A 24,861-nucleotide genomic window follows, 5' to 3' on the forward strand; every position below is an offset into this window, starting at 1 on the left:
TTGGGGGACACCGGCATTAGTGGAGAAGTTAGAAGACAGAGAGCCATCTACCATTACCCTCAGTGAGCGATCAGAGAGAAAACTGGATAACCAATTACTAAAACAGTTGGCAAACCATAAGATGGAAGCTTGTTTAGAAGACCTTTATGCCAAACACGATCAAAAGCCTTTGATATGTCAAGAGCAACTACTTGTGTTTCACCGAACCTTTCCATTGAATTAGTCCATAAATGGGTAACATAAGCCAGAATATCACCAGTGGATCGACACTGACGGAATCCATACTGGTGATCATTGATCAGATGGAAGGTTTCTAGGTAGTTTAATAGTTGGCGGTTAATTTATTTCTCCATTACTTTAGAAAGAGTAGAAGTAATTGCAATGGGACGATAATTGGATGGGAGGAATTTGTCACCCTTTTTAGGAACTGGCTGGATATGAGCAAATTTCCAAGCAGAAGGAAAAACACCTTTGGAATAAGAAAGTAAAAAAAGGCGGCAAAGAATAGGAGTAAGTTCAGGAGCACAGGTTTTGAGAACAAGTGGAGAAATACAATCAGGACCTGGAGCTTTCTTGGCATCAAGATTCATCAAAATCCTTCTGATATCCTTTTGACGGAAGACCACAGGAGGCATTGAATGGAGTGTGTTGGGAATGGTGGGAGGTGTTTTACCAAGATCATTAATACATGAGCTTGAAGAAAAATGGGATGCTAGCAGGTCAGCTTTATTCTTGGCTGAAGGGACAACAGAACCATTTGGTTTGGACAGAGGTGGGAGCAGAGATGGGCAAAAGTTGCTGCCAATAGCTTTGGCAAGAGACCAGAATGCTCGGCTACCATTAGGGCAAGAAGCAAGTTTTCTGCTCTTAGCCTGTTCGAACTCTAGTTTGGACTGATTAATAACTGCTTTACAATTGTTGCGAGCTTTGGTGTAGGCAGAAAATGAAACTAAAGAATTAGAAACAAGCCAATTACGATATGCAACCTTCTTCTCTTGAACAGCCTTAGCACATTTATTGGAAAACCAAGGTTTAGATAAAGGACGAGATTTTAAAGTGGAGTGTGGGATAAAGGATTCCATTCCTGCACGAATAATTTCACTGACACGATTGGATCAAACGTTGACATCAGAAGTTTTGAAACAGTAATCTGACCAAGGAAAAGTAGAAAGAAGTCTTGCAGGTCATCCCATTTTGCATTCTTGTAATGCAAAACAACACGAGGTTGGGAATAGCCATGAGATAAAGGTTCCATTGGAGAAGAGACAATCACCAAGTTGTGATCTGAAGTCCCTAGAGCACCTCTCACTTCAACCGTGTACTTAGAAGGGTTGTTTGTGAGAAAAAGATCAAGCGTATTGACTGTATGATTAGGATTGTCCGGTATTCTTGTAGGTAAATGAACAATCTGTGCTAGGTCATTAGTAATTGCAAAAGCCTCAGCATCTCGACCTGCTGGGTTGGTGTGACTAGAAAATGGAAGCCAGCTGATGTTGTGAACATTAAAATCACCAAGGAAAATTACCTCACTGTTAGGAAAGTTGGACTGGAGTAAGTCAAGTTGCAAAGAGAGGAAGTCAAAGAGCTCCAAGTGATTAGTGGAGTTGGGAGAACGGTAGAGACAACAGATGAATTTGACACAATGAGGTAGAGAGATTTTAAGCCAGAGAAGATCAAAGAGAGGAGATTCCAAATTGCCAAGTCTCTGACAGGGAATATCAGAACGGACATATGCACAAGTACCACCTTTGAGGCGAAAGGAATCATACAGCGAATAATTTGGGCATCTGAGATGAGCAGTATTTTAATCAACCGATAACTGAGATTCTGTCAGAAAAAGTACATGGGGTTTGGCAGACTGCAAGTGGAAATGGACATCGTTGAGATTAGAATTGAGACCACGTATATTTGTGAAATGAATTAGGAAGTCCTTGGGAGGTTTAGATCTTTTCACAGATAAGCTTGCTCTAATGGTTTGACAATTCATGGTGTATTCAATAATAAGAAAAAGTAGGTGGGACATGCTGTATGAAGTAATGAAATTTTTGGATATAGCGTACATGTGTTAAGAATATACCCAGATCCTTGACATAATGTGGCCTCGACAATGCTTCCCGCATACACACTACTCGGACTCCCTCCAGTCACTCTCTGGCAGAGTAGAGGTAGCAAGATTATACACTAGCTGATCCAGAAGCCTCCTAGAGAGTTACCAATAGGTTCGGTCCGGTGTACTAACTAGCGGCCGGCCTGTGAACACCGTTTTAGAGCTGTACCCTCGAAATGTAAGGAATATTGGATCTCACCACGATGTTCATCATAACCTCAAAAGTCATTAATCATACTGCATGATGGACGAGATAGGGAAGTGTTGACCGGAACTTAGCTCTAGAGACTTAACATGGATTCCACCACTTCAAGCCTCTAATAAGCAAAGTGGTGGTATTTCACCGGTTGATGAGAGTCATCTACCACCTAGTACTGCCTGGTAACATAGAGGGGCGTCATTCCTCCATGTGGTGTGGGCGCCACACCTCGACCCCTACTTACGTTGGTTCACACCTGGGTTGTCACCCACCATGTACTTGTTCATAGAGGTTATACCCAGGATTACTAACAGTCCCACCATCGTGAAGGTGCAAGCAGAGGATTTGGCTGTCACAGACCGTCCGGACTTCGCTGAAATTGGGTCCACTTGACTTGAGTGTCACCTGAATATCAGTTCCATCAGTGTTTTAGACTCCCAGGTAGCAGGTACAGCTTGTCTGGCATATCTGAGAGAATATCTGTGACAACCTCAAGGACCTCCCAGGTCTCTAACTGGGAAGACATTCTGTAGCAGATAGTAAGGAAACAGGTCTTGGAATGAGCTAGAGTGCACTAGAGAATTCTTCCAGTTTATTGCATGCATTGGTCATGGCATGTGCCTACTTGATTATTAAGAATAAGATTTTCTTTAACAAATGTTCCATTTTGTATTTTGAGCCCTGGAATGAAGTAAGGATGCCCCTTAAATGGGAGAAAGAAAAGAGGTTTAGAATGACAAAAGAAAGAAGAAAAACCTGGTAATTTGTCCCAAATGAATATTCCACACCAGAGGCAGAGCGTTCATTGTCAGAAAATCCATTGCCTGGAGAGCTCAGCAGCCAGCAACAGTGAGACCAGAATGAAAGGTGAGGTTACTTTGTCAACATTAGTTGCTAATCCCACTCTCTATGAGGCAAGCAAGATAGTGCTACAATCCCACCCCTGAGAGATAGGGGTCTGCAGTAAATCCTGCATTGGCAGAGACAGGCAGTCCCTCAATTCCAGAGATGTAATTCTACGCAGGGCATGGAATTTTTACTGTAGTTTGTAGTATTGGAAATTGGCAAAATAACCTGCGTAGAGTGTAATCTGGCTTTAATTTCTTAAAGAATTACGGATTATTCTTGAGTGTTTTGTGGTACTTCCTGTACCATGTTTTCAGTGACTGTAAAGACATGAATTATGGTGACTTGATTTACGTAAAGTTGTTAATTTGATTACACATTTTGTAGCAATTCTTATAAAACTTAACAAATAAGAAATGTGTGATAAAATTAATAACTTTATGTAAATCAAGTTATCATAAGAGTTAGTGGTTAATCTACACCAAAGAGTGAGGTTCTTCATCGGAAATAAATGATCCTGCATGATGGCAGTTGTACCTGCTACATCAGCAACAGTCCCATCCATGGGGAATGGAGGGAATTAGCAAGTCAAACATTTCGGGTGTAGAACTATGCCAGGTCAATTAGGAGGATGATAGGATGCAAATTCATATATTTGTGAGATTGTGCCATAAACTTCAATAAAAAGTGCACAGCACATTAGCAAGTCAAACATTTCCGGTGTAGAACTATGCCAGGTCAATTAGGAGGATGATAGGATGCAAATTCATATATTTGTGAGATTGTGCCATAAACTTCAATAAAAAGTGCACAGCACATTGATAACTGCAGCACTGGTATACTGACTGCCAAACAACATACACACTAAAATAAACTGAATATTAAAAAACCAGATCTTATAGAGACAACATAGTAGGTATCAGTATTAGTATTAGTATACTTGTTCAGTACTTTTTCATTGTTTCTTTAGGTGTTCCATACCATCATTTAGATGGGGAGTCAGATGCAGAGGGCTTACCTCTGTATGCTTCTGGTGATATATTTTTGACAAATACAGGGCACACTCCAGATTCCAGTGTAGCTGGAGACACAGACTATGCACCAAGTCATGGTTAGTATAGATTTATTTTGTGGTTTAAATTAATTATGGGCAAGAAATTTTAAAATGGCAACAGGGAAATTTTAATTTAGCAATACATTATAAATGGCATTGTTGAATTAAAGTTTTTGAGAAGACAGATAAAATTGAATTTAAAATCTGATTTTTTGTTCTCATTTTATAAAAATATGACTTGCTTAGAACAAATGTTTGCACTTACTGACAAGAGTTTAATTTATAAAATCAGCTGATGACTTAACATTCCATTACTTAATAGTAATGGAATGTTAAGTTCCCTCAGCATGAATTGTTGAGGAGGCTTCCATCCTGCAGTGGGTTGATAATGGCTGCACTTTACTTTACTATTACTTTACTTATTAGTAAACACGTAAATTTCTCATTAATCAAACATTCTGTTAAAACAAGTTAAAGTTTTCACTTTCTTTGTCCAATTCTTTAAAACGTTTTTTGCTTCAAGAATCATCCCAAACAGATTGATTTTCCTCTTCCAAAATTCTAAGTAATTTGGAGGATTGGTTAGATTTTTGGAACAGGAAATTGATATTTTGCTTTTCAGTTGCTATCATTCAGAAACACAATGTGAAAACTTCATTGGCAATGAGAAAGTAATCACTATTGTCATTCAGAAGCATGTAAAACAGTCATCGTGGGGCATGGGTTTTACCATGCAATAAAATCACCATTGACTGTGATTAGTTGATGGGTGTTTCCAGCCATTGAAGCTTAGCAGCAAAACCAGTGACCATTTTGCCATAGAGCATAATGTTATCCCAAACTAGTTGGCATTTTACATCTACATTTTATATCTGCCATTGGTAAATAACATTTAGTTTGACTGGTTCTAGAATTTGTACATTCACTGGAAGTGACTTTTAACCTAGAATTCCTGCACTGTCAAATTTAATATCATAGGTGGTGAGAGAGTATCAAAGTGCAAGCAGTGAATTTCCAGCTCCAAGAAATTGATAAATTTTTGAAGACTTTTCCCATTTTATTGACTTAACTGTCATATTAAATCATTCTCTATAATTAGATTTATAGTCCTAGTCACGCTCAATATTTTTAGCATTAGTAGAGGCATGTGATGCAAGAAAGCAAACTATCAGCATCAGCCAAAAAAAAAAAAAAAAAAAACCACTCCCATTTCACCCCTCCATTTGTATCAAGTACCTGTCCAGCTCAGCCTTAAATTTGTTTAGACTATCAACTTCCACAACAAAGGATGGAAGTCTGTTCCACCAACCAACCGCCAGCTGGCTAAAGGAAAACTTCCGCACATCTATCCTACATCTGTCTTTCCTCAATTTGAATTTATGCCCTCTCAGGTGATTATTCTGAGCAAGAGGAAGAATCTCATCGGCATTGAGCATACTCAAACCATTCAAGGCTTTATACACCTCTATCAGATCACCTCACCGGGGCCTAGTCTCCAGACACTGTAATTTGCAAAACTTAAGCCTTTCTTCGTAAGAGAAACCCTTTGTTCCATTCACTAATATTGTTGCACTCTTTGTACTCGTTCCAGCAGCTTTACATCCTTCTTGAAATGAGGCCTCCAGACCTGTATACAGTACTGAAGGTGTGGCCTGACCATTGCCTTTATACAAGGGAATAATCACCTCCTTATCCCTGCTAGAAAAATCTCTGTATATCATTGACAAGACACCATGAGCTACTCTTGCAGCCTGTCTGCACTTCTCAGAAAACTTCATATCTGCCTGCACAATTATCCCCAAGTCCTTTTCATTCTCTACCACTTTCAATGTACTAGATCCAGTTGGAGTAGCATACTGTCTTCACTGCCATTAGCAACCCTGCTGCCCTTCGTAGTGTCTACAAACTTGGACATTAACCCTGATATACCATCCTAGATATCATTAATAAATACAGAAAACATCAATGTACCCAACACTGAAACCTGGAGTACTCCACTAATAACATCAGTCCACGATGAGCAGTGTCCATTGATTACCACTCTCTGTCTTCTCCACCTCAACCATCCCTTTATCCCTAGCAGCAATTTTCCTCCAATGCCACACTGCTCCAATTTGTGCAGCAGTTTTCCATGTGCAACAGTATCAAAACAGTATCAAGCGAGTGCAGTGAACCATTGAGGCTAATTATGCGAGCATCACTAGACTCTGGGGAGATTCCCTTGGATTGGAAAAGTGCAATTGTATCTCCCATACATAAGGGTGGCTCTAAAAGTGAAGTTGGAAATTATCAACCTGTCAGTCTGACTTCAGTAGTAGGGAAAATCATGGAGGCAATGGTCAAGTGTGGAATTCAGGATCATTTGGATCGAATTGAAATTCTCAAGGATACTCAGCATGGTTTTGTAAAGGGAAAATCATGTTTAACAAATCTGGTTCACTATTTCGAAAGGGTCACTCACGAGCTGGATTTAGGAAATAATTTCGACATTGTTTATTTAGATTTCAGCAAAGCTTTTGACTCAGTCCCACATGAGCGGTTGCTTTATAAGCTGGAACAGGTTGAAATCACTAGGAAAATCCTTAGATGGATAGAAGGATGGCTTCAGGGCAGGAGGCAGAGGGTTGTGATAAATGGCTATTCCTCAGATTGGGTTGATGTAAGAAGTGGGGTTCCCCAAGGATCAGTATTAGGACCACTGTTGTTTTTAATTTTCATAAATGACATTGATGAAGGGATAGAGGGCATGATGTCTAAATTTGCAGATGATGTTAAAATTGGTAGAGTAGTTAATGATCACTGTCAAGCTGAGCTTCTTCAGAGAGACCTAGATAGACTTCAGGAATGGTCAGCAAAATGGCAGCTGTGCTTTAATCCAACAAAGTGTAAGGTATTACACCTGGGAAACAGTAATCCCAAAAAAATTTATTCACTTGGTGGAGTTCAACTAAACCCGGTACTGGAGGAAAGGGACTTGGGTGTTACAATACGGTCAGACATGAAATTCTCTGAGCATTGTAAACAGGTTGCAAGGAAGGCCCATGGTGTCTTATCAATGATCTATCAACTTTTGCAAGTAGAGATAGGGACGTGATAATCCCATTATATAAGGCTTATGTTAGACCACACTTGGAATACTGTGTTCAAGTATGGAGACCGCACCTAAAGAAAGACATTGTGCTTCTTGAAAGGGTGCAAAGAAGGGTAACTCGCCTGGTGAGATCGGCAAAAGGGTGTCCTTATGAAGAAAGACTTCGAATATGTGGGTTGCAGAGTTTGGAAACTAGACACCTTAGAGGAGATTTGATTGAGGTGTTTAAGGCTCTGAGAGGCATCAGTAAAATGAATGAGGACAAAATTTTCAAGATTATAAATGATGCTAGAACTAGGGGACATAAATTCAAGTTACGGGGGGAAATGTTTAGATTGGACTGCAGGAAGTTTTATTTTAGCCAGCGAGTTATAAATTACTGGAATAAGTTGCCTTCATGGGTGGTAGAGGCCGATAGTTTGGGGAAATTCAAAGGTCATCTGGATAGTACTTTCGGGTAAGGGAAGCGCATAGGATGATAGGTTTAATTTCCTTTTTTTTTTTTTTTTTATTATTATTAATTATTATTATTTAGTTATTTATTTTATTTTATTTTTTTTTATTTTTTATCATTGTTTTGTTCGGATTTTTTTTTTTGGCTGGTGCAGCATAAGCCATAGGCTTTCTTGCACCATGCGGCCATTACTAATACTAATACTAAAAGCCTTTCTAAGATCCAAATATATAATATCAAATTTATTCCCTGCATCCAGTTCTTTTGTGACTGCATTATAGTGGCGCCTCCGTAGCCAGGTGGGCAGGAGCAGCAGTGCATAGCACACGCTTCTTGATTAGACCAGGGTTTGAGCCCGTGACCACCAAATACTGAGGATGCGGAAAGGTCAGGGAATGACCACCGCATATCCCCCGAGCAATATGGCCTCAGTTGGTAATGCTCCTAAAAAACAAAACAAACAAAACAAAACTGCATCATAGTATCCAATCAAGTTGGTCAGGCAAGACTTTCTTAACAAAACCATGCTGTGTCCGAGCTATAACAAGTCTTGTCTAGATGATCCTACAGTGCCTCCATTAATTTAACCAGTGCCTCCATTAATTTTCCTTGAACAGAAGTTAAACTCACAGCTCTATAATTACTTGTGTCAGCCTTTGATCCTCCTTTGTGAATTGGAGTCATATTTGCACATCTCCAGTCTATGGGTACCTCCCCTTAGTCCAAAGAAGCTCTCATAATTATGGCTAAGGGTTTGCTTACTTCCTTTGCTGCCTCCTTTAATATAACTGGATAGATCCCATCCACCCTGGGTGCCTTTTTTATGTTTACCTTCAAGAATTTCTCCTCCACTTTCCTCTCAGTTATTACAAAATCATCTAGCTCACTGCCAGAGTTTACTTCACTTCTGGCATTCCCCTTCTTGAATAACTCCTCGTGTGTGAATGTTGATGCAAAATACTCGTTTAGTTTGTTAGCCACCGGAGCAGGATCCTCAACTGTTGAATCATCAATATCCAGTGGACCAATCTGATTCATCCCTTTCCTTCTAAGAGTTTACATAGGTAAAGAATTCTTTTCTGTTTTTCTTTGCATCCTTTGCCAAGGATTTCTCCTAATCTGCCTTTGCCTGCCTAATCTCCTTTGTGACTTGGTTACAGACCAGCTTATATCTATCATAGGCTTCCATGTCACCCATTAATTTATATGTTTCCCATGCATTTTTTCTTTTCTGCTCTATGTCTCATTAGTTCATCTGACATCTATTTAGGGCTAAACTGTGAAGAATTTTATTTTGAATTTAGCTAGAGAGTTTGTAGGTTACTGCTTAACATACGTAGAACTGTTGTTTCATTTGAATCTTGCCACCATTGTTATAGTATAGAATGAGTGATAGGGGAATTCTAATTTAATTGTGGGAAATATGTAGCTAAAGTTCAGATCAATTAGGCTGGATAGTTTTGTTATATATTATAATTAAATTTTAACTTCAAATCATTTGTTAGGCATGTATAACCCCAAACCCAGGGTCCCGAGCCAGATATCATCATTCTTCTCTTTCTTCGTGATTCCTTTCGACTTCTCTCTCTCTCTCTCTCTCTCTAACTTGGGAATTTTTTTTGGCTGTTGCAGCACAAACCTCAGGCTTCCTTGCTCCATATGGCTAATAATAATAAATCTCTGTGTTTAACTAAGTATATAACTAATTTAACATTGTGATCATTATGGTATAGCATATGGTATATTCTGAACTTATTAGCACAAATTATAATGTAAAAGTATATAGCGTAATACATATCAGTGAATTCAGGAATCTATTACATTAGTTTAGTAGTGACAATTAATTAAATTTATAAATCTTATTAATTTTCATTGCCAATCAATTATATTCAAATGGAAATCATGTCCCAAACTAGAGCAGCAAAGCAATGGGCACAAATCAGCAGGAGTACTGTGGCTTGGGGGAGAACCAAAGGGATGCATTCTCCAATTCATCACAAAAAAATTTGCAATTTGTGAAATGTTTGCAGAACTTTCAAACAGGACATGGTAAAAATTCAGTGAACAGGGCAACATGGCTACCGAAACTAGGAACTGTATGATGTATGTAACTTTTGTGCAGCTGAGGGAGAAGTGACGAGGAGGAAGAAACAAGCTGTATCCCACACGATCGATATTTCAAGAGGATGTCACATGACATAGCAAAACGATGTGGGAACTGAAATGACGAAAAATAAACTGCAAATCGGCAATTTTATTAAAAGAACTATCATGTGACATAACAACACAATGTCGAAGCTGAAACAAAGAAAAAGAAATGGCAATTACATTTAAACAAGTAACAAAAAATTAAGAGAAACTTACCTTTTGATGGGTTGCCGCTCCCAAACCCCTGCTTTTGTGGCTGTACATTACTAGATGTACGAGATGATGTCATGAGCATTAACAATGAGAATTGCCCATGCACGTCAACAGAAATTTTTTTTTTTTTTTTTTTTGGTGAGTGTTGTCACCCCCTAACTCTGCTTTTGTGGCTATACATTACTAGACAATTTCAAGAGAATTAACATCATAATTGCTCATACACATCAAAAGAAATTAATTTATTTTTTTGTGGGTGGCAGCAGCCCCCCATACCTTACTACTATACAGAGAACCTGATACTAACAACTCATACAATAATTGAGAAAAAAATCAAATCGTCAAGAAACAACTTGTAAACAAAAATAACTCATCTCATCAATTCTCGCATGCTGGCAGGTACACTTTATCAAACATCCACACTGAAAATACTTGTATTCCAAAGCTATCATATATACCATTCAATTACAGTCTTACACCCATCCTTTTGTAAACTATGAACACAAAATAACAATAACACACAATAGCCGAGGGCACCACGACAACGACTAAACAGTGCGATAAATTTAGCATTTCCCACTAAAATCTAATCAAACAATCAGAAACGCATGTTCTGGAGATCAGCCACGTGACCTTTCCCAGTAACGTACTGAGGAGTCTCCACCGGTCAGTTACTGCCTTTCCAAGTTATCTTTCAACAGAAAACTGGAAAGATAACAAACTTATCTTTCCATTAAAATGCACCAACAACACTTTAAAGCAAAACCACGAGAAAAGCAACAAACAAACTGTTTATCTAGTATTGAAAAGTCACATAATAAAACAGCACACAATGCAATCAAGATTAAACACCTCTCACTCCCTGTCGACAAAACTAGTGAGTCATGTCTTCCTGCAGAAGTTGATTACGTTGTACGGCAAATGTCATCTTTTAAGCGCACAAAAGGTGATATCATTATATATGTTTGCACTAATGAAATTAAGAGTAGGAGATCTATAGATTTACTTAACAAGTACAGGTCAATGTTGAAAAAAAGTTGTGAGTTAGGGTTAAATTTGAAAGTGTCTGCAATTCTGCCAAGACACAATCATTGTTGGAGTCACTCCCCCTCACCAGCGCCAAGGTTATGTCATGTAGTTTCTGGTTTTAGTGGCAATGTTGCCCCGTGAAATGCATTCTGACTAAGGACATAATCTAGGCAAGAAGGATGTCTTTGTGTGTGTGTGCTACGTGCAGAGACTGTCAAGAAATTAGGCTTCAACTAGTGTTCTGATGGGCATCTGTGAGAGTTTGAAGAGGCGGGTAGATTCTCTTCAACGAATTAAAATGGGAAACCATCAAGCTCTCAGCTGCCCAACTCAATGCCAGAGCTTACTCTTGTGCATCAGGCAACAAAGTGGCAATCTTCAAAATAGAATGCACTGGTCCCAAAGGAGCCTGTTATTGTTGGTGACTCTGTTGTCAGGGAGACGGGAAATATAATTTGTAAAAAGGATAGGTGGAATATGGACCAGGGTATGTCTACCAGGGGCAGAAGTTGATTACGTTGTACGGCAGATGTCATCTTTTAAGGGAACAAAAGGTGATATTGTTATATATGTTGGCACTAGTGACATTAAGAGTAGGAGATCTGTAGATTTACTTAACAAGTACAGGTCAATGTTGAAAAAAAGTCACAAGTTAGGGTTAAATTTGAAAGTGTCTGCAATTCTGCCAAGACACAATAGGAGGGAGTATATGATGAAAGCCTTGTCAATCAATTTGGCCCTGGAGAGATTGTGCAAAGCTCATGGAGTAGAATGTTTCTCAGTGTGATCTATGCTTCTTAACCTGTGACTACAATCATAATATCCAATCAGATTGTTCAGACCAGACTTCTCCCTTAAGAAACCCATGCTGTGTCTAAAATATAACTGTTGTCTTGCGAAGATGATCTTGCAATGCATCCTTAACCAGTGACTCCATTATTTTCCTGGACCAGAAGTTAAACTAACAGGTCTGTAAAACTGGAGGCCGACCGGGCTAGCCGGGTGGGTAAAGCGCCTGCCTGGCAACCCAAAGGTCGCGGGTTCGAATCCCGCCTCGGGCTTGGATCAAAGTACTGCAAAAAACCTTGGGAGGTGCACTATGGCCACAGAAGCCGATGCGCCAATAACTACCAAAAAAAAAAAAAAAAATTGATAAAACTGGATAGATCCCATCCACCGCAGGTACTTTCTTGAGTTTAACTTCAATTGCTCCTCCATTTTGCTCTGTTATTACAAAATCATTTAGCTTCCTGTTAGAGTTTGATAAGCTTCTGGCTTCCACTTCCTTATATGTGAATGTAGATACAAAATACCCATTCAGTTTGTCAGCTACCTGAGCAAGATCATCAACCTGTCAAACCATAAATATTAGATTGGAGCAGTATGACATTAAGGGCAACTTCCCCAATTAATAAAGAGTAGCAGTAGACAGAGAGTGGTAATAGCACCAATGTTATTATAGCTATTCCTGGGATTTCATGCCATTTATAGAGTCAATCTTGGAAAGCAAGATTGACTGTATGAATGTCCAGTATGGGTATCCTAGCGGTCTAATGCCGCTAGGATACCAGCAGTTTGGTAGCAATGATGCTAATTTTTAAGAAATAAAATGAAGTACACACACACATATATGTGTATATATATATATATATATATATATATATATATATATATATATATATATATATATATATACACATATATGATAGATATATACACATATATATATATATATATATATATATATATATATATATATATATGTATAAAGAATAACAAAAAAAATTACAATAGCAAAAAACTCCAAAAGTGTGCCATTCAGGCAGTATATCTCCTTTATTATCACAATCTGAAATTAAAAATTTAGAATAATAAAATCCATCTAATCAACTACAAATGGAAGTTGTGCATCATATATAAAAAGAGTTATTTATTAGTACAGCAGGCCCCCATTATAACGCGGTTCGCTTTACGCTGATTCGCTATAATGCTGTTCTTATATCATAACCCATATCTGACTATAGCGCTGTCTCAGATCACTATAACGCTCTTTTACAGATTGCATTTTTGGCATATTTAACGAAATCGTTTCATTTGATGGAGTCGATAGCTTGAAAATGAATATCAAAACAGCATTAAAACGTTTCCCACACCGACTTGAGAAATTTTCCCACGCTCAGTGATATTTTCTTGCACGCTAATTTAATTGCAGTACAGTGGCATGTTACGTAGTTCCGAGATCAACATTTTAAAAAATGATTAAGTATATTGCTTGTAATATTTGTGTTATATGCATTTATCCGAAGTCTAGTCATCATTCAGCACAGTATTAGACATTGTGCGTAACGGACAGTTTACTCAAACATTGTATCATAATTAATGCAGTCAACGCAGTTACATTTCCAAAGAGTTAATAATGGCGGATAAGAATGAAAAAGCAACGTCTGGACGCAGTACGAAGACTACAAATGTAAGAAAAAGACTGAATTTGAAAATTAAATTAGACATTTTGAAGGGAATCGATTCCGGTCAAAGACAAGCGGATGTGTGCCATAATTTAGGACTTGCAAGTTTAACTATAAGAACAATTATAAAAAAAAAATAAAGAATTAATTTTAGCAGCGGGAAAGATAGCTGTTCCACTGCAAGCAACTAGGGCTAGGCCGGCTATTAGAATTTTATCGAAGATAATATCTCATGTAGAATTCACTTAAGTTAAACATTATAAAAAAAAAAAAAAAAAAGAGAGAGAGAGAGAGAGAGAGAGATTAGCCAATATGATGATCTGAAGAAAACTCACCTGAAAAAAAAAAAAAAAAAAGTGAAACCATTTAAAACTAGTAAGGGCTGGTTGAATAGATTTAAAATCCAGGGAGAAGCCGCAAGTGCAGATTACGGAGTCAAAACTTTCAAAAAAGAACTTGTTAAAATTATTGAAGAGGGATATTATGTGTTATACTTCTCAAGTTTTTAACATAGATGAAGCAGGACTTTTGTGGAAATGAATGCCTAAAAGAAGTTTCATATTGATAGAAGAAAAAAACATGCCAGGTTTCAAAGCGGAGAAGGATCAGTTGACTTTATTGTTGGGTGATAACGCAGCTGGGGATTTAAAATTAATATCCCTTTTAGTTTATTTGGAAGAGGGCCAAAGTTCTACCAAAAATCGACACATTTTTCTTCATTAAATTCATCAATTAAATTAAATCAATTTAGATCAATTAAATTCATGATTAAAATTGGAATTTTAAGTTTAATTTTGATATTTAAGTAGTTACCACATAATTATATATGTATGTAATGCAGAATATTTTATATGTACAAATATTTGAATATTAAATATTTTGACCGAAATCTGTACATCTTTTCACTACCGTTTATTATTGATTAGGAAATATCCTATGGCACCGACCGCAACTCACAAATACATATGTTACCTTATGGGAATGCGGCGCTCGCTTAGCGAGGATTCACTTAGTGCTCTGTTTTTCTGGAACAAATTATCAGCATTAAGCGGGGGTCACCTGTATTAGTAATACTCTTAATATTGATAGCGGCCAATGATGCAAGAATGCAAATGTGCAGAACATCAGCAAAAAAAATAAATTAATTAAAATCCCTATTCCCTCCAAGAATTTGTCTAGTTCCTCCTTGAAGGTATTCAAAATATTCACTTCCACAACAACAACAGCTAACAGTTTGTTCCAACTATCAACTACCCACCGGCTAAAGGCAAACTTCTGCACATCTGACCTTCAGCCATCTTTCCTCGGTTTGAATATATACCCTTTCGTATGTTGTCTCAGCAAGAGGAATATGCCATCAACATTTAGCTTACCCAATCCATTCATTGCACTAATCATCTCAATCAGATCTTCTCACAAGTGTGTAGTCTCCAAATTCTGCAATTTGCAGACAAAAAGGTGGTATTACCACCCTTTTGTTCCTTTTACTAATCTTGTTGCCCTTCTCAGCACCCATGACAGCACAACTACACATAAAATCTAAGGAAGTGCATCCAATTGATGTTGGTGGACAATGCAATGTTCAGTCTGTGTGGTGTGGCAAAGTATTTAAATTCACTGGGAAAGGAAAAATAAGAGTAGGCATGTGTTATAGGCCTAATGAATCTGATGAGTGTAATGATCAATTATGCAGAGAAATAGTGGGGCAGTAAATCAGTGTCTTATAATAGGGGGTTTTAATTTCCCAGAGTTTGACTGGAATTTGTGAGTTAGCATTAGCATTAGTAGAGGCATATGATGCAAGAAAGCAAGCTTATTCAGCATCAGCCAAAAAAAAAAAAAAAAAAACCCTCTCCCATTTCACCTCTCCGTTCTTTCGAAATACCTGACCAGTTGAGCTTTAAATTTGTTTAGGCTATCAACTTCAACAACAAGTGATGGAAGTCGGTTCCACCAACCAACCACCCGCTGGCCAAAGGCAAATTTCCGCACATCTATCCGACATCCGTCCTTCCTCAATTTGAATTTATGCCCTCTGAGGTGATTATTCTGAGAAAGATGAAGAATCCCATTGGCATTGAGCATGCTCAAACCATTCAAAGCCTTATACACCTCTATCAGATCACCTCGCCGGTGCCTAGTCTCCAGACTCTGTAATTTGCAAAACTTAAGCCTTTCTTCGTAAGAGCAACCCTTTGTTCCATTTACTAATCTTGTTGCCCTTCTCTGTACCCGTTCCAGCAGCTCTACATCCTTCTTGAAATGAGGCCTCCAGACCTATATACAGTACTCAAGATGTGGCCTAACCATTGCCTTATACAAGGGAATAATCACCTCCTTATCCCTGCTAGAAAAATTCCTGTATATCATTGACAAGACACCATGAGCTACTCTTGCCGCTCGTCTGCACTGCTCAGAGAACTTCATATCTGCCTGCACAATTACCCCCAGGTCCTTTTCATTCTCCACCACTGTCAGTGTAGTACCGCAGAGTTGATACATTGCTCTGGGGTTACTGTTACCCATATGTAGTACTTTACATTTGTCAATGTTAAACTTCATTTGCCACCTCTCAGCCCATCTGTTCAACCTTTCCAGATCCTGTTGCAGCAGCATAGCGTCAGTAGTGTCCTTAACGACCCTGCCAACCTTTGTATCATCTGCAAACTTGGACATTAAACTTGATATCCCATCATCAATATCATTCATAAACACCGAAAACAACAATGGACCCAACACTGAACCTTGAGGAACTCTACTAATAACATTAGTCCACGTTGAGCAGTGTCCATTGATTACCACTCTCTGTCTTCTGCCACTCAACCATCCCCTTATCCATAGCAGCAATTTGCCTCCAATGCCACACTGCTCCAATTTGTGCAGCAGTCTTCCATGTGCAACAGTATCAAAAGCCTTTCTAAGATCCAAATGTATAATATCAAAGTTATTCCCTGCATCCAGTTCTTTTGTGACTACATCATAGTATCCAATCAAATTGGTCAGGCAAGACCTGCCCTTAACAAAACCATGCTGCGTCTGAGCTATAACTGAATTCTTGTCTAGATGATCCTGCAGTGCTTCTTTAACCAGTGCCTCCATTAATTTACCTGGAACAGAAGTTAAACTAACAGGTCTATAATTACTTGTGTCAGCCTTTGATCCTCCTTTGTGAATTGGGGTTACATTTGCACATCTCCAGTCTATGGGTACCTCCCCTGAGTCCAAAGAAGCTCTCATAATTATGGCTAGGGGTTTGCATAATTCCTTTGCTGCCTCCTTTAATATAACTGGATAGATCCAATTCCACCCCAGGTGCCTTTTTTATGTTTATCCTCAACAATCTCTCCTCCACTTTCCTCTCAGTTATTACAAAATCATCCAGCTCACTGCCAATGTTTACTTTACCTACATCATTTTCCTTCCTGAATAACTCCTCAGGCGTGAATGTAGATGCAAAATACTCGTTTAGATTGTTAGCCACCTGAGCAGGATCCTCAACTGTTGAACCATCCATATCCAGTGGACCAATCTGATTCATCCCTTTCCTTCTCGAGTTCAAGTATGTAAAGAACTCCTTTCTGTTTTTCTTTGCATCCTTTGCCAAGGATTTTTCGTAGTCTGCCTTTGCCTGCCTAATCTCCTTTGTGACTTGGTTACAGACCAACTTATATCTATCATAGGCTTCCATGTCACCCATTAATTTGTATGTATCCCATGCATTTTTCTTCTCTGCCACATGTCTCATTAGTCCATCTGACAACCATTTAGGCCTAAACCTTGAACAATATTTCTTAGTTGGTATGTAAAGCCTGGTAGCCACCAAGATTAGTTCCTTGAATGCTTCCCATTTTGAGTTTGCTGTTGGTAACATCATCAGTTGGTCCCACTGTATAGAATTTAAATACTGTCTCAGACCATCATAGTCGCCTTTACGAAAACAAAAACCCTTCCCTTTACCTCTGATGGTAGTTACCTCCTTGAGTAAATCCCACTTCAACACACTGTGATCACTGCCACCTAGTGGTTCATTTATCTGCAGGTTCTTAATGCATGAAGAATCATTACTGATAATCAGATCAAGAGTATTGCTCCCTCTTGTTGCCTCACGAACATGCTGATGTAGAAAACAATCATCCAATAAATCCACAAAAGCCTTGCTATAGTGCGAGTGACCAACCCACAAATTCCAGTCAATATCTGGGAAATTAAAATCCCCCATTATAAGACTCTCTGATTTACTGGCCCACTCTATTTCCCTGTACAATATCTTATTATACTCATCAGAGTCATTAGGCCTATAGCACACTCCTACTCTCAATTTTGATTTCCCTATGCTTATGTCACACCAAACTTACTCGACACTGCCCTGTCCATCGATGTCAACTGGCTTCACTTCCTTTGACTTTATGTGTTTCTTAATTAATAGCATAACCCCTCCTCCCCTCCTGTCCTGTCTATCCTTTCTATATACATTGTATTCCCCAAATTCCAGTTCCGCATTACTTATATCTGTGTGACACCACGTCTCTGATATCCCAACAATATCTGCCTTTGATGTTTTGAGCAATACCTCAAATTCATCAAATTTATTTACCAAACTCTAGCATTGGTGTACACGCAGGTATACATGCACCTGTTTCTATTCTTAGCTACCCTAACACAACCCATGTGTTTACTTGTAACGCAATGACTACCAGCAGTCTCTGAAATATCCTGAATCACTTCCACCTCTGCCAGTGGCTACTGTTAATCTATTAGTCCTTGTATCCCCCAAACTAGCAGTTTTCCGACCCACCTAACACTGCCTCGACAGCATCAGCAAAAATTCTTGCACCCTTTCTATTTAAGTGTATCCCATCCCTGTAGAAGCAATCTCTCCTGTTAACAAGTACAGTCCAGGCTGAAAAAAATTCTACCCCTTGAGCCTTGCACAATCCCTCCAGGGCCGAATTGATCGACAAGGCTCTCATCATATACTCCCTCCTATCGTGTCTGGGCAGAATTTCAGACACTTTCAAGTTCAACCCTAATTCACGGCTTTTTTTCAACAGTGACCTGTACTTGCTAAGTAATTCCGCCGGTCTCCTACTCTTAATATGTGAGTTGGTCACTCACACACTAGCAAGGCTTTTGTGGATTTATTGGATGATTGTTTTCTACAACAGTATGTTCGGGAGGCAACCAGAGGGAGTAATAATCTTGATCTGATTATCAGTAGTGAATTCTTCATGAACTAAAAATCTGCAGATAAAGGAACCACTAGGTGGCAGTGATCACAGTGTGCTGAAGTGGGATTTACTCAAAGAGGTAACTACCATCAAGGGTAAAGGGAAGGGTATCTGCTTTCATAAAGGTGACTATGGTGGGACCAACTGATGATGCTACCAACAGCAAATCCAAAATGAGAAGCATTCAAAGAATTAATCTTGGAAGCTACTGGGCTTTTCATACCAACTAAGAAATATTATTCGAGATTTAGGCTTAAATGTATGTCAGATGAACTAATTAGACATGTGGCAGAGAAGAAAAATGCATGGATATACATATAAAATAACAGGTGACACAGAAGCCTATGATAGATATAAGCTGGTTTTTAACTAAATCACAAAGGAGATTAGGCTGGCGAAGGCAGATTACAAGAAATCTTTGGCAAAGGATGCAAATAAAAGCAGCAAAGAGTTTACTTATGTAAACTCTAGAAGGAAGGGGATGAATCGGATTGGTCCACTTGATATCAATGTTTCATTTGTTGATGATCCTGCTCAGGTAGCTAACAAACTAAAGTTTCATTTAGTTTGTTTTAAACTCGTTTTTTTTTTAAACAAAGTCGCATTAAACTCTGGCAGTAAGCCAAATAATCTTGTAATAACTGAGCGTAAAGTGGAAGAGAAATTGTTGAAGATAAACATAAACATTTTTCAGCCTGGACTGTACTTGTTAACAGGAGAGATTGCTTCTACAGGGATGGGATACACTTAAATTGAAAGGGTGCAAGAATATTTGCTGATGCTATCGAGGCAGTGTTAGGTGGGTCGGAAAACTGCTAGCTTGGGGGGAGACAAAGACGAATAGATTAACAGTAGCCACTGTCAGAGGTGAAAGCAATTCTTGCACTGCTTCTATTGGAATGAGCAGAAGCCTGAAAAACAAGATGAAGGATATTTCAGAGACTGCAGGGAGTCATTGCGGTGCAAGTAAACACATGGGTTGTGTTAGGGTAGCTAAGAATAGAAATAGGTGCATGTATACTTGCGTATACACCAATGCTAGGAGTATAGTAAATAAATTTGCTGAATTTGAGGTATTGCTCAAAACATCAAAGGCAGATATTGTTGGGATATCAGAGACGTGGTGTCACACAGATATAAGGAATGCAGAACTGGAATTTGGGGAGTACAACGTCTACACAAAGGATAGACTGGATAGGAAGGGAGGAGGGGTTATGCTATTAGTTAAGAAATACATAAAATCCAAGGAAGTGAAGCCAGTGGACATCGCTGGACAGTGCAGTGTCGAGTCAGTTTGGTGTGACATAAGCATTGGGAGATCAAAATTGAGAGTAGGAGTGTGCTATAGGCCTAATGACTCTGATGAGTATAATAAGAAACAGTACAGGGAAATAGAGTGGGCCAGTAAATCAGATAGTCTTATAATGGGAGATTTTAATTTCCCAGATATTGACTGGAATTTGGGGGCTGGTCGCTCACACTCTAGCAAGGCTTTTGTGGATTTATTGGATGATTGTTTTCTACATCAGCATGTTCGGGAGGCAACTAGAGGGAGGAATACTCTTGATTTGATTATCAGCAGTGATTCTTCATGCATTAAGAATCTGCAGATAAATGAACCACTAGGTGGCAGTGATCACAGTGTGCTGAAGTGGGATTTACTCAAAGAGGTAACTACCATTAGGGATAAAGGGAAGGGTTATTGCTTTCGTAAAGGCGACTACGATGGGCTGAGACAGTATTTAAATTCTATACAGTGGGACCAACTGATGATGTTACCAACAGCAAATGCAAAATGGGAAGCATTCAAAGAACTTATCTTGGAAGCTACTAGGCTTTACATACCAACTAAGAAATATAGTTCAAGGTTTAGGCCTAAATGGATGTCAGACGAACTGATGAAGCATATGGCAGAGAAGAAACATGCATGGGATACATACAAATTAAGACATGACACAGAAGACTATGATAGATACAAGTTGATCTGTAACCAAGTTACAAAGGAGGTTAGGCAGGCGAAGGCAGATTACGAGAAATCTTTGGCAAGGGATGCAAAGAAAAACAGTAAAGAGTTCCTTTACTTATGTAAACTGTAGAAGGAAGGGGATGAATCAGATTGGTCCACTTGATATCGATGGGTCAACTGTTGATGATCCTGCTCAGGATCATCAACAAACTAAATGAATATTTTGCATCGACATTCACACATGAGGAGTTATTTAGCGAGGGTAAAGCCAGAGGTGTATTTAACTCTAGCAGTAAGTTAGAGAATCTTGTAATAACTGAGAGTAAAGTGGAGGAAAAATTGTTGAAGATAAACACAAGAAAGGCAACTGGGGTGGATGGGATCTATCCAGTTATATTAAAGGAGGCAGCAAAGGAAGTAAGCAAACCCTTAGCCATAATTATGAGAGCTTCCTTGGACTCAGGTGAGGTACCCATAGACTGGAGATGTGCAAATGTGACCCCAATTCACAAAGGAGGATCAAAGGCTGACACAAGTAATTATAGACCTGTGAGTTTAACTTCTGTTCCGGGAAAATTAATGGAGGCACTGGTTAAAGAAGCACTGCAGGATCATTTAGACAAGACTTCAGCTATAGCTCGGACACAGCATGGTTTTGTTAAGGGGAAGTCTTGCCTGACCAATTTGATTGGATACTATGATGCAGTCACAAAGGAACTGGATGCAGGGAATAACTTTGATATTATATACTTGGATCTTAGAAAGGCTTTTGATACTGTTGCACATGGAAGACTGCTGCACAAATTGGAGCAGTGTGACATTGGAGGCAAATTGCTGCTGTGGATTAAGGGGTGGCTGAGGGGGAGAAGACAGAGAGTGGTAATCAATGGACACTGCTCGTCATGGACTAATGCTATTAGTGGAATCCGTCAGGGATCAGTGTTGGGTCCATTATTGTTTTGTGTATTCATAAATGATATTGATGAGGGTATATCAAGCTTAATGTCGAAGTTTGCAGACGATTCAAAGGTAGGCAGGGTTGTCAAGGACACTACTGACACTATGCTACTGCAACAGGATCTGGAAAGGTTGAGCAGATGGGCTGAGAGGTGGCAAATGAAGTTTAACATTAACAAATGTAAAGTACTACACATGGGAAACAGCAACCCCAGAGCAACGTATCAACTCTGTGGTACTACACTGACAGTGTTAGAGAAGGAAAGGGACCTGGGGGTGGTTGTGCAGGCAAATATGAAGTTCTCTGAGCAGTGCAGACGGGCTGCAAGAGTAGCTCATGGTGTATTGTCAATGATATATAGGAATTTTTCTAGCAGGGATAAGGAGGTGATTATTCCCTTGTATAAGGCAATGGTCAGGCCACACCTAGAGTACTGTATACAGGTCTGGAGGCCTCATTTCAAGAAGGATGTAGAGCTGCTGGAACGAGTACAGAGAAGGGCAACAAGATTAGTGAATGGAACAAAGGGGTGCTCTTACGAAGAAAGGCTTAAGTTTTGCAAATTACAGTGTCTGGATACTAGGCACCAGCGAGGTGATCTGATAGAGGTGTATAAAGCCTTGAATGGTTTGAGCATGCCAAATGCTGATGGGATTCTTCCTCTCGCTCTGAATAATCACCTGAGAGGGCATTAATTCAAATTGAGGAGAGATGGTTGTAGGATAGATGTGTGGAAGTTTGCCTTTAGCCAGTGGGTTGTTGATTGCTGCAATAATATTTCACCTATAGTTGTAGAAGTTGATAGCTTAAATAGATTCAAGGCAGAACTTGACAAACATTTGGAGCAAGTGGATGGTTGAAATAAGGGGTTTTTTTTTTTTTTTTTGGCTGATGCTATATAAGCTTGCTTTTTTGTATCATGTGCCTAAGCTAATGCTACATCGTGAAAAATAGCCATCCTGAAAAATAGTGATAATGCAGCGGGGGATTTAAAATTAATACCCCTTTTTATTTGGAAGAGGGCCAAAGTTCTACCAAAAATCAACACATTTTTCTTCATTACATTCATCAATTAAATTAAATCAATTTAGATCAATTAAATTCATGATTTAAATTGGAATTTTAAGTTTAATTTTGATACGTAAGTAGTTACCACATAATTATATACGTATGTAATGCAGAATATTTTATATGTACAAATATTTCAATATTAAATATTTTGATATTTAATATTCAAATATTGATATTTTGATACACCAGTATACAGCACTCAAGCTTTGGCTAAACAATGGCCCTGTACAAAGGGGTAATCACCTCCTTGTCCCCACTAGCAAAGTTCCTGTATGTTATTAACAAAGCCCGTGAGTTGTCCTGACAGCCTTTTTGTGCTGCTCGGAAAACGGAAATCTGACTGCACAATTAGCGTCAGATCTTTTTCATTTTTCACTATCCTGAGTATAGTTTACACAGTTTGTATGACAATCTGGAATTACTGCTACCCATATGCAATAGCTTGCATTTGTCAATGTTAAATTCACCTGCCATGTCTGAGCTTACTTTGATTACTGTTACTAACCACCCTGTCAAACTTTGTATCATCTGCCAATTTAGATGTTAAGCCTAATATAAAAAGATATTGATATCATTAATAAATATAGAAAATAACAATTGGGTCCAGCTCTGAACCCTGGAGGGAGTCCACTAATAATATTAGTCCATGAAGAGCATTGTGCATTAATAACCATTCTCTGCCTTATCCCACCCATCATCCCTTTATCCATAGCAGTAACTTGCTATTAATGCCACAATGCTTCTCATTGTATCACAGTCTTTATTAGCATTAACATTAGCATTAGTAGAGGCATTTGATGCAAGAAAGCAAGCTTATGCAGCATCAGCCAAAAACAAAAAAAAAAAAAAAAAAAAAAAAAATTAAATAAATAAAAAATAATCACTTCCACTTCACCCCTCTGTTCGTTCGAAATACCTGTCCAGCTGAGCCTTAAACTTATTTAGGCTATCAACTTCCACGACAAGGGATGGAAGTCTGTTCCACCAACCAACCACCCGCTGGCTAAAGGCAAATTTCCTCACGTCTGTCCTACATCTGACTTTCCTCAATTTGAATTTATGCCCTCTCAGGTGATTATTCTGACCAAGAGGAAGGATCCCATCAGTACTGAGCATGCTCAAACCATTCCAGGCTTTATACACCTCTATCAGATCACCTCGCCGGTGCCTAGTCTCCAGATATTGTAATTTGCAAAACGTAAGCCTTCCTTCATAAGAGCACCCCTTTGTTCCATTCACTAATCTTGTTGCCCTTCTCTGTACTCGTTCGAGCATCTCTACATCCTTCTTGAAATGAAGCCTCCAGACCTGTATACAGTACTCTAGGTGCGGTCTGACCATTGCCTTATATAAGGGAATAATAACCTCCTTATCCCTGCTAGAAAAATTCCTATATGTCATCGACAATACACCATGAGCTACTCTTGCAGCCCGTCTGCACTGATTAGAAAACTTCATATCTGCCTGCACAACCACCCCCAGGTCCCTTTCATTCTCTACCACTGTCAGTGTAGTACCACAGAGTTGATACGTTGCTCTGGGGTTGCTGTTTCCCATATGTAGTACTTTACATTTGTCAATGTTAAACTTCATTTGCCACCTCTCAGCCCACCTGCTCAACCTTTCCAGATCCTGTTGCAGTAGCATAGTGTTAGTAGTGTCCTTGACAACCCTGCCTACCTTCGTGTCATCTGCAAACTTGGACATTAAGCTTGATATACCATCATCAATATCATTTATAAATACAGAAAACAATAATGGACTCAATACTGAACCCTGAGGGACTCCACTAATAACATTAGTCCACAATGAGCAGTGTCCATCCATTGATTACCACTCTCTGTCTTCTCCCCCTCAACCACCCCTTGATCCATTGCAGCAATTTGCCTCCAATGCCACACTGCTCCAATTTGTGTAGCAGTCTTCCATGTGCAACAGTATCAAAAGCCATTCTAAGATCCAAGTATATAATATCAAAGTTATTCCCTGCATCCAGGTCTTTTGTGACTGCATCATAGTATCCAATCAAATT

At 38.9% G+C, this 24,861-nt stretch overlaps 1 protein-coding gene across 3 annotated transcripts in view; it reads left to right on the forward strand.

The window, feature by feature from the left end:
• Positions 1 to 24,861, forward strand: part of LOC150085722 (roundabout homolog 1-like) — a 1,418,757-nt gene that overhangs the window by 1,246,679 nt on the left and 147,217 nt on the right. For all 3 annotated transcript variants that reach the window (XM_090374199.1, XM_090374201.1, XM_090374202.1), the window contains exon 24: positions 4,123 to 4,263. In XM_090374199.1, coding sequence (XP_090230325.1) covers positions 4,123 to 4,263 — 141 coding nt within the window. The remainder of the gene's footprint in view (positions 1 to 4,122; positions 4,264 to 24,861) is intronic.

The sequence above is a fragment of the Mastigoproctus giganteus genome, chromosome 5 (genome assembly GCF_048544385.1).
Source record: "Mastigoproctus giganteus isolate SK-2022 chromosome 5, ASM4854438v1, whole genome shotgun sequence".
Lineage (NCBI taxonomy): Eukaryota > Metazoa > Arthropoda > Arachnida > Uropygi > Thelyphonidae > Mastigoproctus > Mastigoproctus giganteus.